Source organism: Aythya marila (genome assembly GCF_965140915.1).
Source record: "Aythya marila genome assembly, chromosome: 15".
Taxonomy (NCBI): domain Eukaryota; kingdom Metazoa; phylum Chordata; class Aves; order Anseriformes; family Anatidae; genus Aythya; species Aythya marila.
The window spans coordinates 16,174,620-16,189,941 of NC_139056.1; the positions used below are offsets into that span (position 1 = coordinate 16,174,620).

General features: G+C 61.6%; 2 protein-coding genes across 2 annotated transcripts; one reads left to right on the plus strand and one right to left on the minus strand.

The window, feature by feature from the left end:
• Positions 1 to 4,075: 4,075 nt before the first annotated feature.
• Positions 4,076 to 6,833, minus strand: MSRB1 (methionine sulfoxide reductase B1). The gene is made up of 4 exons (XM_082772930.1): positions 6,755 to 6,833; positions 6,233 to 6,375; positions 6,020 to 6,134; positions 4,076 to 5,426 (listed from the first exon to the last, which is right to left on the minus strand). The coding sequence occupies exons 1-4, from the start codon at positions 6,807 to 6,809 to the stop codon at positions 5,395 to 5,397; spliced, it is 345 nt and encodes a 114-aa protein (XP_082629056.1). The 5' UTR covers positions 6,810 to 6,833; the 3' UTR covers positions 4,076 to 5,394.
• Positions 6,834 to 9,853: 3,020 nt separating this feature from the next.
• Positions 9,854 to 15,079, plus strand: LOC309883751 (testis-expressed protein 2-like). Its single transcript, XM_082772069.1, has 12 exons — positions 9,854 to 10,079; positions 10,799 to 11,682; positions 11,798 to 11,998; positions 12,083 to 12,386; positions 12,592 to 12,809; positions 12,952 to 13,125; positions 13,237 to 13,336; positions 13,505 to 13,637; positions 13,739 to 13,876; positions 14,065 to 14,277; positions 14,387 to 14,507; positions 14,920 to 15,079. The coding sequence occupies exons 2-12, from the start codon at positions 10,816 to 10,818 to the stop codon at positions 15,043 to 15,045; spliced, it is 2,595 nt and encodes an 864-aa protein (XP_082628195.1). The 5' UTR covers positions 9,854 to 10,079; positions 10,799 to 10,815; the 3' UTR covers positions 15,046 to 15,079.
• Positions 15,080 to 15,322: the final 243 nt, after the last annotated feature.

The window sequence follows — 15,322 nt, forward strand, 5'->3', positions numbered from 1 at the left end:
AGGGATGCTGCTGTCCCCATCCCACAGCAACCCCCAAAGCTGGGGCAGAGCACCACAAACTGATAGGACAGAGATATCAGGGGGAAAAGGAAACATGCTATCAGCCTAATGCCATCAAGATGAACGTAATTCGAAAAACTCAGTCAGGAGGCTTCAATAAGCCCAAAGGGCCCTGCCAAGAGTCGCACTTCCTATATCGAAGTGCATAAAAGCTAGACATGTAAAACACGGGGAAAGCTCTGTCAGGGTAGGCCAGTGCCAGCCAGCAAATATGTAACAGTGGGAACATGAAATATTAATCACTGGTGCATAAAACAATAGGAAAAACCTGCCTTTTCAGGCAGCCATCAATCCTCGCTCAGCAGGGAACATCAAGGGACGCTAATACCATACAGGTTCTGCTTAAATATTTGCCTTCCTTAATGCTCACGCAAGAAGCATTTGCTTTGAAGTTGAAAATAGACTGTAAATGTCTTTTGTGTGAGATGAAACATGATAAGACATGAAACTAGGAGGCTAAACTGTAGTTAATCACGGTGGTTTTACAAGCAACAAATCATTACTGCAGACAGCGAAGCGCAGCGCTTAGAAGCGGCCGGGCAGAGGGGAGAGAGCCTGGCGTGGGCATCAGCAGCTCTGGGGCATGGTACAGCTTGGGCACAGCACAGTTGGGGCACCCAAAATGCCACAGGAGCCCTGTGCCCCCCAGGGGACACCCAGGCCCCGTCCTGCTGTGTCCGAGGTGTCTCCATAGGTCCCCAGTGCCGCCGATGTCCAGCATGCCCTGCAAAGCAGCAGGAGCATGACTGCCTTCATGTTTTCAGGCAAAAGGCAAATTTCTCAGTGGGCTGAGGTCACCGAGGCGCTTGGGATCTGCTGCTGAAAGCGGCATCTGTGGGGCTGTGCCAGACCCTGTGCCAGGGGGAGGTTTGCTCCGAGCTCCCCCCAGCAGCGCTGGAGCGATGCTGGCGCATCCCAGAGCTGCTTTCCTGGGCACCTTGGGGTGGGTTCCTCCAACAGCTCCATGGGGGGACACGGGGACACCCACAGCTCCCCTGCACCCCCACAGCCCTGCTGTGAGCTGGGAGGGATGTGGCCCAGCCTGGGCAGCCTCTGTGGGAGACCCATGCGGGGAAAGGCACCCCAAGAAACCACATGCACTTGGGATGCGGACAGAGCCAGATCTTTGGGTGCTCCGTGGGAAAAGCAAGCAGAGGCGGAGGCACAGGAGCGGACAGGACGAGCGGCAGCCCCATCGCTGCATCCTGGCACAGCCAGCAGCACACACAGCATCCCGGGACAGGTATTTCACACATCAAAAACGCAGCTTATGATTAGAAGCGATGTGCACTTGGGAGCGTGAGATAAGACCCCAGAGCAAGCGTATAAGTATGACTGATTAGCAAATAAACTCTTGCTAATTGCCTTAAAAAGTCAGATCTCAGCAGCCAGGGAAGAAGAAAAAAAAAAATGATTTAAATTTTCCTCGGGCTAAACATTTTTCCGTCGAGCTCAGACTCGCTCCAAGTGTTTCCAGTCATTATCTCCCTAATTAACGCGCACCACAAACTGAAAACAAATTTCCTCACCTCGTGGCTTGGGAAGGTTCACTGGGATTAAGCAAACTGCACGAAATCGGTCAGCGATTCCCTCCCACCGGGTGAGCGACGGCTGCCGGGTGGGAGGCAGCCCAGAATAAAGATAGATGAAGTTATTAGCAGCGAACGAAGTGAAATAAGCCTTTAATTTCCCCCAGCTGTTGCTGGCTGTGCCCTATTGACAGGTGTGCTCTTGGGATGGGGGCGAGATGGTGGGGGGCACCTCGGCTCCTTACAGCCCCCTGCGTGCCAGGGAAACCAGCAGGGTGCGTGTTTTTTTTTTTGTTGTTGTTTTTTTTTTTTAAGTTCCCATAACTTTATTTTCTGCCTTTGACATAAAACCAGCTCCAGCCCTCGCTGCAGTTTTATGACCCTGCAAGGAATTGGAACAATTCTTATTAAATGGTGTTCCTAAGTGCCTGCAGAGTGTGGTACCCAGTGGGCTGGGCAGGGATGGCGACCCTACAAAGGATCGGGATTGCAAGGGCAACCCAAACCTGGCTTTGGCCCCCCCAGCAGCACTCAGCCCTTCCACCTGGTAGCGGCCAAATTGAAATAAAACTGAAAATTTAAGGTAAAAGAAACCCGTTGCAGGTGGAGGGCTCCCTGGGCAGCCTGCTTGTTCTTCCTGTGGCACTTGCTCGAAGGAATAATGGTAATTAGAGCTCCCTAATGCCTCCAGGTCATCTTCTTTTTCCTCGCATAACACAATTTCTATAGGGCTTGTCGTCTTTATTAGGGGAATTAATCTGAATCTCGCTGGGCTCTGGCCGCTCGGCTTTCCACCGGAGCCATGCCGAGGAGGGTCAAAGAGGCAGGTCCACCTCATGTCATGCAAATAAAAAAATTAAAAAAAATTAAAAAGCGAGGTCAGCTGGAGGCTACGGGGGAGGAAATTAATGATTTTTTAAACAACCAGGGAAGTTTACGTCGGCCTGCTAACGTAATTCAATTTCTGTCTTCAGAGCCCTTTATGTCATTAAGCCCACGTCGCCAATACGGGGCCTCTTTTGCCCAACTAAGCAAAATCTTCCTATTAAGCCAGAATTGACATTAGCGCAATAATAAAATTAGGATTAATGGCGGGGGAAGGGCTGCTCCGGGCCAGCCGTGCAGGCAGGGCCGGCCGGGGCTGAGCCCCTCGCTGCGGGGCCGGGGGACCCAGGGTGCCTGGGGAGGCTCGGGGGGGATCTGCCCCCAGTGGGCTGCATCCTGCACCCCCAGCACCACCTGAAGCCTTCGAGCCTCCCCTGCCAAGCTGTGGCATCAGCAGCTGCAGACAGAGGTTGGAAAAGCATCTCATCCCTGGGAGGGCATCCTGGGCTTTTTGGTTTTGTTTTCCTTTTTTTCTCCTTTCTTCCCCCCTTTTTTTTTCTTTTTCTTTTCCCTTTATTTTTTCCTTCCTCCCACCTTTTTTTCCTTTTTCCCCTTTTTCCTTATGTTTTCCTCTTTCCACTCTTTTTTCCTTTTTTTCCTTTTTTCCTTTTTCCCTTTTTTCTTTTTTCTTTTTCCATTTTTTCTCCCCTTTTTTCTTCCCCTTTTTTTCCTTTTTGTTTTCCTTTTTTTCCATTTTTCCTCCTTTTTCATTTTTTTCCCCTTTTTCCTATTTTTTCCCTTTTTCTTTTTTTCCTTTTTTTTTTCCCACTTCTTTTCCTTTTTTTTTTTTTTTAATTTTTTTTCCTTTTGGCTCAGGGCAGTGTCCCTCCCGCTTCCTCGAGGGCAACACCCGCTGCTTGCCCTCCGCTCATGCCCTGAGGGAAGCCCCGGGCGAGGAGCCAGCCTTCAGCAGAGGCTTGGGAACACCGCGGGCACCCTCCTGCGGCCGCTCCCCAAACTGCAGGCAATCCGAATTATAGTCAATCCGAATTAGTCAATCCGGATTACAGCGAGATGTCCCCCCCGTCCTCTCCTGGTGCCACCTGGGCGCTGGGAGAAGGCCCCAGCCCTGCCCCGGCCTCTGGGCCTTGCTCGGGGGGCACCAGACTGGAGGCGAAGCAGCGGATCGGGGGGGATTAATTAGCTGAAAAGCAGCTTGGAGCTCAGGCTGGGATCTCATTAGCAATTAGTGTAACAGAGCCAGGGGATGTGGAGTCCAGCAAAGCCCAGCTCAGCCTCCATGAAGCCAGGACAAAGAGACTTTTGGGGGCAGGGGACAGCAGAGCTGCCACCGACAACTGGCTTCTCACAGGGAAACTGCTGAGACGCTGCCAAAACCCATCCCTTCTTCCCAGCACGTCCTGCCAGAGGCTGTGATTTAGCAAGAACACACTGAAACAGCCTAAAAGCACCTGTAGTTGAGCTGAAATGGTGACTTAAGGTTAAAGAAAACCATCCCCTTTTGAAGTTTTGACTCTGGCAAAGCCTGAAGACTTCCAATGCATCCACATCCTCCCATCCAAAACCCAGGGGAAGACACAAACCCACCCCAGCTTTGGGGGTCCACCCCAGCAGGAACGCTTTTAAAAGACAAAATAAGACAGCTATTTCTCTGACACAGTGAATCAATGGTTTATTTTTTGTTTATTTTCAGTGTTCGAAGAGGTACAAGATGAGCAGTGAGCTCCAGGGAATGAGCTGGCACATTGCACTTGTGGCCAGTGCCCTTCCCTCTAGCCCAGGAGGCCTGAGGACGCAAAAAGCACATGGAGAAAAGCCCCCAAAGTGCCCTGAGTGCAGCTGAACCGTAACGCTGTGGCGTGGCTGCACCACCCCGCTCACGTGCTGCACCAGTTACACCATCGGACCCACGGGTCAAAGGTTTGCTGTGCCCAGAAACCCTCCTGTACCGATTTCAAAGAGGAGGGTTTGGTTCCTGGGCAGTGAGCAAAGCAGGGCAGTGAGGGAAGGCCACGAATCAGACCCTGAATTAAGGAGCAATCAGTGTCAGAGCCCTTTCGAGTGCAGAGAGAACGCAAACGTGACTCCTAAAGCCTGAGTTGTGCAAGGTGCAGTCGGTGAGCCTGGTTCTGGCCTCCCTTACAGCAGCATAAAGTAAGGAGGAACCGTTCACACCACGAGGGTTACAACACAGTAATACCAGGTCTGCTGTGAGGCAGAGCCAGAGCCAGGCCCGGAGGACACAGTAAATGCAGAACCGCCTCTGCTGCCTGCACGGTGGTGGGTCGAGGGGTAAAACACCCGGGTGCTGTCCAGCAGGGTCATAAAAACATCCTTGCCCCAGCATCCTGGAAGGGTTTACAGAGGGCAATTCATACCATGATCCCAGCCCAGAATAGCACCAGAGATTAACCCAGGCTCTGCTCCCTGCTAATCCAGTGCCATCCCCCCTCCGAGACGTCAGGAGGGAGGCTCTGGGTGGCAGCGGTGGCAAGGCAGCATCTGCCCTTCTTGGCCATGGTGCTGAGGCAGCCCCAGCTCTGCTGGGCACCACCAGAACTGCCCCAGCACCCAGCAGAGGCAGGGACACAGGCATGGGTGCTGCTGCAGTGGGCAAAGCAGAAAGGACTCAGCAGCAGCTGCTGGCAGAGGCAGGGATGTCTTAGGGAAGATGGGAGGGGGAAAGGGAAGGTAAAATGAAGAGCTGCAGCCTTCAGCTTAACTCGTGCAAAATAACCTCAGGCACAGGTCATGCAACCTGGCCCCCAGCAAGTGCAGTGCAGCCACAGCCTCCCCTCCCCTCCCAGCTCCCTCCCAGCACCCAGAATGGGGATGTCTCGGAGCATGGAGCCAGCCTGGGGGCACCAGGAGCTTTGTTGGGGGGTCTCTTGCTCCCAGTGCACCCCAAGATGTGAACGCAGGATCAGCCCCCAGCAGCATGTCGTGTAGAGCAGCTCGCTTATTTCTCCTTCGGGTCCTTATCTGCTTTGCCTGGAAGAGGGGGAGGAAAGAAATCAGGGCCCCTGTGTTTTGTTCCAGACCCCCCAGCCCAGTTTATAATTACTTTGCCACACACAGCTAGTGCTTCACAAGCACTGCAGTCAGATAATCAGAACAGCAAGACACGGCTGGGGTGCTGCCCTGAGCTCAGACACAGCCTCCCAAAGCCTTTTTCTGACAGTGGGCAAGCAAACAGCACCACAACCACTGCAGAAAGAACTGGCCTTCCCCTACCATAAAGCGGAAGCAATGTTCAAACCTTGCACGTGATTACTGCAGGAAACGAGCCAGCAAGCTCAGCGCCATCCTGCCCTGGCACTGCAGCACCAGCAGAAAGCCTCCACGGTTCTGCCGCTCCCCTGACACACGGGGACCTGGGGCACCTCCAAAATGCCCCATATTCCACCATGCAAGGTCAGAAAGCCCCCACAGAGCCACCCACTGACCAGGCTGAGGCGTGTGGGATTTTCTGGGGGCCTGGGTGGCTCCAGGCTTACCGCATCCCTCACCGTGCAGCCAGGCTGGCAGCAACCCCAACAGATAACCACGAGGACAGAGCCAGCCCGGTGAGGCGCAGCCCTTACCTTTCGGGATAAATTTCAGCGAGCTGCTGAATATTCAGAAGCGGGACTGCCCCCTCTTGGGCCCATCATTGAGGAACTCGTGGCCCAGCCCGTTGCCGCACTTGCCACAGGACACCTGGCGACACAAGGAGGGGGTCACAAGGGGCCTTTTGGGGCCCTGCTATGAGAAACGGGCTTTTTTCACCCCAATCCCGAGCGTTTGGGAACCATCACCTTGAAGGCCCCCGGGCGCTCCTTGCGCTTGGCCACGCTGTCCTCGTGGATGGTCTCGGTGAAGGCCGGCCAGGGCGAGGAGTGCTCGTACTTGGCGCGGCTGGAGAACAGCTCGTAGCCACACCGGGCACACGCGTAGATGCCTGGGGGGGTAGGCGATGGCAGGGGGGGGGGGGCTCAGCACTGAGACCCCCGAGAAGCCCCCCGGGCCGTGTCAGCTGCCCCGGGACACCCACACCCTTGGGCTCTACCCGCTGGGGCTGCCACCAGCCCAGGGCTAGGCACCGAAAGGGGGCTTTGAGCTCGCCCCCAGACCCCCTTTATAGGCAGCCCCCCCAGCCCCTCCAGCCTGTCCCCGGCCCCCCGGGGCTCGCCCCCAGCCCATCCCCGCAGGATGGAGCCCCCCGGCCACGCCGCCCCCCCCCGGCCCCCTTTATAGACGACCCCCTCGACCCCTCCAGCCTCCCCCCGACCCCTAGCGGGACCCCCCCGACCTTTGGGGTCGCCCCCGGCCGCGCTCACCCGGCTCGAAGTGGTCTCGGAACGCCTCTCCCCCCAGGAAGGAGCAGAACGACATGGCGGAGCACCCCCCTCCGCCGCCCCGCCCGCCGCCCCGCCCACTGCCACACCCACCGCCCCGCCCCCTGACCACACACCCCCCAAGCTCCGCCCACTGACCACGCCCCCTCCCTGATGCCCCGCCCACTCTGGCCCCGCCCACTCCGCCCGCCGCGGAGCCCCGGGGCCACCGGGGGGCGTGCGGTGGAGGGGGGGGGGGTCCCACCGGGGGGGGTCTCCCCCGCTCCCCCGCTCCCCGCCGCTCCCCCCAGCCCCGTCCCGCTGTTTTGGGGCTTTTTGGGGTCGCTCCGGTGCTGCGGGGCCGGCCCCGTTCCCCCGCGTGCTCCCGGTGCGTCCCCCCCCCCGCGGCAGCGAAGCACCGGGAGAGGGGTGGGGGCGGCTCCTGCCGGGGCTCCGCAGCACCGGGGGGGTCAGGACGGGGGGTCCCGGCTGTGTGTGTGTGTGTCCCCGCCGCCCCCCCCCGCCCCGCACCGCACCGCACCGGGGCCGGCTGAACGCGAACGGAGCCGGCCCCGGGGCGGAGCTCGGCGGGGCGGAGCGGGGCCCGGCGCGGTCCTGCGGATGCTCCGGTACCGCCGGTGGGGAGCGGGGCGAGCTCCGAGCCCTGCACCGGGCACCCAGACCCCGCGCTGGGACCGGGGTCGAGCCCTCACCTCCGCCACCGGCACCGCCACCGACCCTCCGCACCGCCACCGGCATCAGCCCTGCGGTACCGGCACCGGCGCTGCGCCCCCCCGGCCGCCCTCTCCCCCGGTACCGGCCCCGATCTCCCCCGGTCCCGGCCCCCCGGCCCCAGGAGCGACCCTTCCCGGGCCAGGTACGGGCGCTGCGGGAGCGGGACCGCCGCAGGGAGCAGTGCCGGGGGCAGCCCCGGTGCCCGGAGCGGTGCTGGGGGCCGGGCAGCGACCGGCCCGGGGCTGGGGGCTGCCCCCCCCCGTGGGCTGGGGTTCGGTGAGCGGCTCCGGGAGGGCTCGGGACAGAGCAAGGGGGACGTGGGGACAGAAGGACAGGGGGATGGAGGGACAGGGGGACATGGGGACATGGGGACAGGCACCCCCAAAGAGCTCCGCACGCTGCCGGAGGGGTGCGGGACAGGCTGCGGGCACCACGGGGCATAAAGTGGGGGTCGCTGTGGGGTGCAGGCTCAGCGGGGATGGTGGCCAGTCCCGCCACCCTAATAGCAGGGGGCAAAGGGGGGGGCAGCCGGGCTCCAGCAGCCCCTGTGGGGACCTTCCCTGCTGGGCCTGGGTCTGCGGGATTGGCGTGGAGGGGGGGTGTGTGGGATGTGAGCTGGGTGCCCCCGTGGGGGACGTGGGGTGTGAGGGCTCCCGGAGGAGGAGGTGGCAGCAGCCCGGCGTGCCGCAAGGTAGCGGCTGTGCTCTGAAGGTGAGCTGCAGGCAGCAGGAGCCAGGCGGCTCCTTGGCAGGCTCGGGGAGGCGACGAGCTTCTCCTTCGGGAACAGCAGGCAGCACCACGAGGCTCTTCCCCGCTCGCTTCATCCGAGGACTCCGGGATGATTCAGCCCGCGGGCATCTCCATCACGCTGCCCCCCTCCTGGGTGCAAGAGCGAAAACGCGGGGGGCCCTTCAGCCGAACGGGGGTGAGCGCCCCACGGAGCTGCAGGAGCCCCGAGGCCTGGAGCAAAGCGCTTAAAGGGTTTTTGGGCCCTCTTGATGGTGACACGTCCACATCCCACAGCCCGGAGCAAGAGCCGGGGGCTGCAGCTGCCCGGCACGTGGAGCCCCCCGCGCAGGGCCACTGCTCCTGCCCTCTGGATGCTGCCGGTTTAAATTAGGTCAGGCGTGCGTCGCGGGCTCCGCCACGCTCCCGCTCAAGCCCAGGGGATTGATGGCTCGTGGCAGGCACGGGGAGGACGAGGCTGGGGTGGTGGGGAGCCGAGGACGCTCCGTGCTGCTTTGTGGAGAGTGGGTGCTGCCTCTCCTCAGCCACCGAGCTCAAACGAGGGGGGCACCAGGCAAGCTCCGAGCAGGCTGAACCACCACGGAGACGTTCCAGGTGCAGGTTTGGAGGCAGCCTAAAGCAGGCAGGCTCCGGGAGCAGCTGCAGCAGCCACCGGGACCCTGCGTGGCGGCAGCATCGCCCACCCAGCCCCTCTGCTGAAGCCTTTTCAGGGGGTGAAGCCGTGCCTGCTCTAAAAGCTCTCGGATTCTGCCTGGAAGCACTCTGCGTTTGTCAGATGCCGGTGCGCAGAAAATTGATGTCCTTAGGTTGCAGCGAGACTTTCTTCAAAGCCCTGCGCTCCTTAATCACAGGATAATGCAGGGAGCTCTCCAGCTCCAGCACTCGTAACCACAGCAATTTGGTTTCAGTGGCGGTATGTTGTGAAGATAATTAGACGAGGGATTTCCAACTTGTTTGGCTGGGTGATAAAAACCTCTCTGGGAGGAGGCAGAGCTCTGCCACAATCCCCGCTAGCGGTGCCAGCCCGCCTCCGGCAGCCACCGGCAGCTCTCATTAGCTGCAGAGGGCTGCTGGAGATTAATTTTTCAATTAACTCTCCTTGTTTTTACATCAAAAGCAAACACCATTTTGGCAATGGCCCACCTGGGAGGGTGTAGGTATCATTGGTATCAGCGCCAGGCAGCGAAGCACGGTAGGAGCACTTTTGCTGCCTTGTGCCTGCAAAGGGGGGTGTGTAATGGGGAGGTGCTCGGGGACACCCCCCTGTCCAGGCTGCGCTTGTGTCTCCTTCTGCACCACGTCAAGCCAGGATCCTGCACCTGAGCCAGAAAGAGAGAGATTAGAAGCCTCCAAAGCTGCCTCCAGAGACGCCTCGAGGCTCAATATGTGCTTGCTGAGCCCTGAGCTGAGACCTTCAGCGGGGCTGCCCCGCACGGAGCCCCCACCGGGGTGCTGGTGGCCCTGCTGTGGCACCCCCAGGGTCCGTCCCCCTGCTCCACACCCCCCCGGCCACCCCCGCTCCCCAGAGGTGGCTGCGTCTCAGCAGCGCACACGTAGCCCCCGCTGTACTCGCTGTCCCTGCCAGCTGAAAACTCCCATGTAAACCCAGGCTATTATTATCTCAGTCTTCCACTCTGCTAATGGTCTCTCAGGAAACAGACTTTTTCTTTCCCCCCCCCACCTCCTTTTTTCTTTTTTTTTAGCTTTTATAACCCAGGAATACCGGAGCAGAGGTAACCAAACACCAGGCAGGGCACAGCGGAGCACCGAGCCCGTGCCACACGCAGGGGAGCTGCTGAGCCCCTGAGCCAACAACAGGGCCACGGATCAGCACCGGGGCTTTCTGGTAGGCACGGCCATGGCTGGGGGGGGGCCCAGGCAGCACCGGGGACAGCTTTGGCACTGGGGACAGCTGTGGCACTGAGCCACCAGGCTCAGGGTGCACTGGGGGTGCCAGCCTGGTGCTGGGTTTGCCAAGTAAATGCGAGGAGTGCGCCCTTGGGAGGGGGCAGATCCTGCCAGAGCATCGCTGCAGGCGAGGGAAGGAGCTCCCCAGCACCGCTCCCCGTGGGCTGCCAGCCCCAGAACCTGCTGTGATCTCTCCCTTCCCCTAGCCCGGGGCGCCCCCCCAGATTATTTGGGGTTGACAGTTGGCGCGTGTAAATCAGAAGCAAAGCGAAAGCCGCGAAGCATGAGATTACATAAATGGAGCTGGAGGCAGCTGCGACGCAGCCTGTAATTAATTCGTGGTAGGAAAGCGCTTTGAAGATCCCGGCTGAGGCACATCCCAGGCACGAGGCAGCCCGAGGGGCAGCACCCACCTGCAGCCGGGACCTGCTCAGCCCCGCTCCTGCTGCGGGGATGCTGTGAGAGGAGGGGTGGGGGCGGAGGATGAGCTCCCTGTGCTCAGCCCCATGCTCTGGGTTCTGGGCTCAGCCCCACGGTGGTCCTGAGAGCCTGGCCTGCAGCTCCCATCCTTCCTCCCGATATCACACACGTGCTCAGGGGTTCAGGCAGCCTCGACGTGGCACCAAGCTGAGCTGCTCCCTCCTGTTCCCTCGGCAGCACCGGCACCGTCGGCGATGCGCGCGATGGCAGAACAAGCTGTGGCAGCAGCAGACGCCTCCCCAACCCTGGCACCATCCCCAGGCTCCCCTTGGCACAGGGACACCGATGGGACAAAGCCTCCTCATCCCGCCAGCACCAGGGAGGACAGCGGTGGCTGGGACAGCTGCGGGATCGTTTTCCCTGTGGATGGGGACACGAAGCCTGTCCCCTCGCCCCAGCCCATGGGGATGCTCCTGGCTGACATCCCGCGGGGGCCGCAGCCGCGGCTGAGCCTGGCCAAGTCCCGCACGGCCCCATCCTCGCCCAGCGTCTCCCCGTCGGAGAGCCGCGCCGCCCTGCTCCGGCTGCGGGAGGCCAAGCTGGAGGACACCAAGAGGAGGCTGTCGGAGGCCGTGCAGGAGCCCATCAGCCGGCTGAGCCGGCTCATGGCCGAGGAGAGCAGCCCCACGGCACGGCTGAAAGCAGGGGGCAGCCCCGGGCGAGGGGAGCCGGGGGGGAGAGGGGCTGGGGGTCGCCGGGTGCGGGACTGGAGCCCCTGGGAGCCCAGCCTGAACTGCCGCTACGAGATCTGCTCCTACGGGGACGTCATCCAGGTGGTGGAGGTCGTGCAGCAGGAGGCCGAGCCCCCGGAGCAGCCTCCAGCAGCCCGGCCGGGGGGCTCGGTGCCGGGCAGGGCCCTGGCCTGCGTCGCGCTCCTCGCCTACGGCTACTTGGTCCTGCCGCTGCCGCCCTACGCTGCCGGGCTCTGCCTGGGGCTCACCGGCGGGCTGCTGCTGGGCTTCCTTGCCATCCTGCTCCTCCTGCTCAAGCCGCCACCGTCGCGGGGCCGCCTGCGCCCTGAGCTGCTCCCGGGGGGCCCGCGGGGAGCCCACGGCCTCCAGGTAGGAGAGGGGCAGCCGCGGGCACTGGGTGCTGGGGCTGGGTGCTAGGAGCTGGGTGCTGGGGCTGCCCAAAGCTGCACGGCACCACGGGGCAGCCGGCTCCTCTCCCCTCCAGGGCTGGCTGAACCAGCTGCACGTTTACGACCCCGAGCTCTACCACCCATCGCTCACGCACTCGGTGCTGGCCACTCTGGACGGGGCCACCCTCAAGCTCTCCTACCCCAAGAACAACATCCCGCGCCGGGCCGCCTTCGCGGAGGAAATCCTCGAGGCCACCTTCATCAGCCAGCGCTGCTACGACATGACCGATGCCAAGGTGACTGCGGAGCTGCCCTTGGGAGCGGGGAGCTGTCCCCTCTCAGGGACCCCCAGTGCCTCACGGCCACTCTCGGTGTTGTAGGTCTTCCTCTGCCCCCCCTGCCTAGCCCGAAAGCGGCTGTGGAACAAGAAGTACCCCATCTGCATCCTCTTCCCAGACCGGGTGGACACGGAGCACAGGAGCAGCGATGAACATGGCACGGAGCCGCAGGGGGATGAAGGGACAAAGAAGCCACAGGTGCCCACCCAGGACGTCCCGGGGGACTGCAGGGAAAGGTGCCTGTACCTCTTCGGGCGGACGGGGAGGGAGAAGGAGGAGTGGTACCAGCACCTCCTGCGAGCCTGCCACGGGACCCCGAGCAGCAGCCGCGGTGAAGCCAGGCCAGGTGAGACGAGGCCACTGCTCCGCACCGGGACTGATCCAGGGCTGGGAGCTGCCCCGTGCCAGGACAGGCTCTGGGAAGGCAGCAGGGAGCAGGGAGGGAGGTGGAGGAGCTGGGACAGGGCTCACCAGCCCTCAGCTTGTGCAGCAGCAGGGGCACCACGTCACCCCTCGCTGCAGCCAGCCTGGTTGTGTCCCCGTGTCCCCAGGCATGGGACCGGCTCCGCAGAGCGCTGCCAGCAGCAGTGGAGGGAGCACCGAGGACATCCCCTCTGCCATCAGACTCAAGGACCTGGCTGGAAATGTCCGACAGAAGATTTTTCTGGATTACAGCACCTACATGGCCCGCTTCGTGCCGGCAGAGGCGGGGGGCAGCCCGGAGCAGAGCCCCCCTCACAGCATGCAGAGCAGCCCCACGCCCGGGAAGGTGAGTGGGGCAGATCCAGCCCTCAGTGCCGCTGCCTCCTGGCCCTGTTGTTCACCTCCTCCCTCCCGGCACTATGATTTGGGTGGCCGAGCCGTGGTGCTGGGGAGCACAGCCCCAGCCTGCAGGTCCCACCCTGCTCCAGGCGCTCGTGGCTTCTCCCCACCCGCAGCTCGGCGAGGACGCGGCCGGGCGCAGCGAGGGGTGCACGGCCTGGGTGAACGCGCTGGTGGGGCGCATCTTCTGGGATTTCCTCCGGGAACGGTACTGGGCCGAGCAGGTGGCCAGCAAGATCCAGAAGAAGTTAAGCAAGATCAAGGTGAGAAGCAGGAACGGCCCCGGGGCCACGGGAGGCAAGGAGAGCCCCGTCCTGTCCTTACGGTGGGTGCCAGGCTGTGGTGACAATCCCCGTGTGGTTTCCCTCCATCAGCTCCCGTATTTCATGAACGAGCTGACGCTGACGGAGCTGGACATGGGCACATCCATCCCCTCCATCCTCAGCACCTCCAAGCCCACCATCAACGACCGAGGTACGAACCCTGCTGCCTTGCAGAGTGGCAGGATGCCAGGGCTGGCTGCACAGCAGCTGTTATTGAGGTGCCAGCCCGGTCCCCAAAGCAGGGAGGTTTTGGTGGGCACGTGAGCAGCCCTCAGCCCCTGTGGCACTGACAGGGGCTCGCCCCTTCCCTCCCCGGCAGGGCTCTGGGTGGACATGGAGGTCACCTACAGCGGCTCCTTGCAGATGACCCTTGAGACGAAAATGAACCTCTGCAAGCTGGGGAAGGAGGGTGCCGCAGAGGACAGCGGCCCGGCGGAGGCAGGAGGAGAGGGGTAAGGTGACCGCGCGTGGCTGGGTGGCATCCGCATCCTCCCACCTGAGCGAGGCGAGAGGGTGCTGGTGCCAGGGCACTGATGCAGCCCGGGGCTCACAGGGCCAAGCCTCGGCTGATCCTGCTGGCAGACAGCGACGCGGAGTCGTCCAGCGCCGGCTCCTCCGACGAGGAGGACATCACCACCGCAGAGCCCGCAGGAGCCCTAGGAGAGCGGGTGCCCCCGCCCGGCACCGAGGGGTGAGGGGCTGCTCAGGGCTGTGGGGCGGAAAGGGAGGTGCTGGGGGAGGCTCAGGCAGGGGTCCCGATGCATCGTGGCAGCCCTTGGCAAGGGAGTCCCATCCCTGCGGGGTGCTGGTGGCGGGTGGCTGGGGGTGCTGAGCACCAGCACGGCTCCGGGTCTCACCCCGCGGCTCCCCTCGCTTTAGCCACGTCAGCGGGAACAGCACGGGCCGGAAGATCCTGCGCTTTGTGGATAAGATCGCCAAGTCCAAGTACTTCCAGAAGGCCACCGAGAACGAGTTCATCAAAAAGAAGATCGAGGAAGTTTCCAACACGCCGCTGCTGCTGACGGTGGAGGTGCAGGAGCTGGCGGGCACCTTGGCCGTGAACGTGCCCCCGCCGCCCACGGACCGTGTCTGGTACCTGCCCTCCTTCCTCCCGGGGGGTCCACAAGCTGGCCACGGGGGCTGTGCCACGTGCGTGGGACGTGGTGCTTGATGCTTTCTGCTGCTGTCCTCCCCCTCGCAGGTACAGCTTCCGTGTCCCACCCCAGCTGGAGCTGAAGGTGCGCCCCAAGCTGGGCGAGCGGGAGGTGACGTTCCTCCACGTCACCGAGTGGATCGAGAAGAAGCTGCAGCATGAATTTCAGGTGCCTGTCCCGAAGGGCTGGGTTTGTTAAAGGGCTGAGCAAACCCTGCTGGTTTGTTTTCTGCTTCTCACCTTTGAGATTTCTGCTCAAAGAACAGAAGGTTCCCCACAGATGTTCAGGTTCCCAAATGCCCCTAAAGAGTAATCCCTTTGAATATCCTCAAAGCCCTGGTCACTGCCCTCTGCCACAGCCACTCCTGAAACCCTCCGTACAGGTGAGCCAGCCAAAAATAAGCTGCTCCTGCTTGTTCCTACCTAGAGATATTCAAAGCTGAGGAGCTGGGAGCCCAGGAGCTGTTCTCAGCCCTGATCTCTGCCCCTGTGGCTCCTGCCACAGCCACTTCCAGGCCAGAGCATCAGTGCTCAGGTAGTGCAACTTAAAATCACTTGTTTGTCTGGATTCCTCTTTACAGAAAATTTTGGTGATGCCAAACATGGATGATCTCATCATTCCCATCATGAGCTCCGGCCTGGATCCTCAGCCACCCGCTGGAGAGCTGCCCAGGGACCCACCAGCCAAGGGAGAGAGGAGGCTCTGATGTGCAGCCCCGTGGGAAGGGCAGAGACACTGCACAGGGCTTGGGGACCTCACTGGGACGCAGAGCTAGCTGGGGCCTGGCCACTGACAGCATCCAGCGCTACGCCGTGGGGTCTGGGCTTCTTGGTTCATCTCATCCTCAGTATCCTGCTCCTCTGCAGATGAGCCGCCTCCTTCAATATTGCAAGCACACGTTCAGAGCTGAACCAGACCCCAAGGAAAGGGGTTTGCTGGAGACCCAAGAACTTCATGCACCTCCCACCAGCATCTCAGGACTC

Bases quoted from the DNA above. Each gene is read 5' to 3' on its own strand.
- LOC309883751 (XM_082772069.1), top strand. From the start codon at position 10,816: ATGCGCGCGATGGCAGAACAAGCTGTGGCAGCAGCAGACGCCTCCCCA. The intron at 13,337-13,504 runs GTACGAACCCTG...CCTCCCCGGCAG, and splicing joins GCCCACCATCAACGACCGAG to GGCTCTGGGTGGACATGGAG. The intron at 14,278-14,386 runs GTACCTGCCCTC...TCCCCCTCGCAG, and splicing joins CCGCCCACGGACCGTGTCTG to GTACAGCTTCCGTGTCCCAC.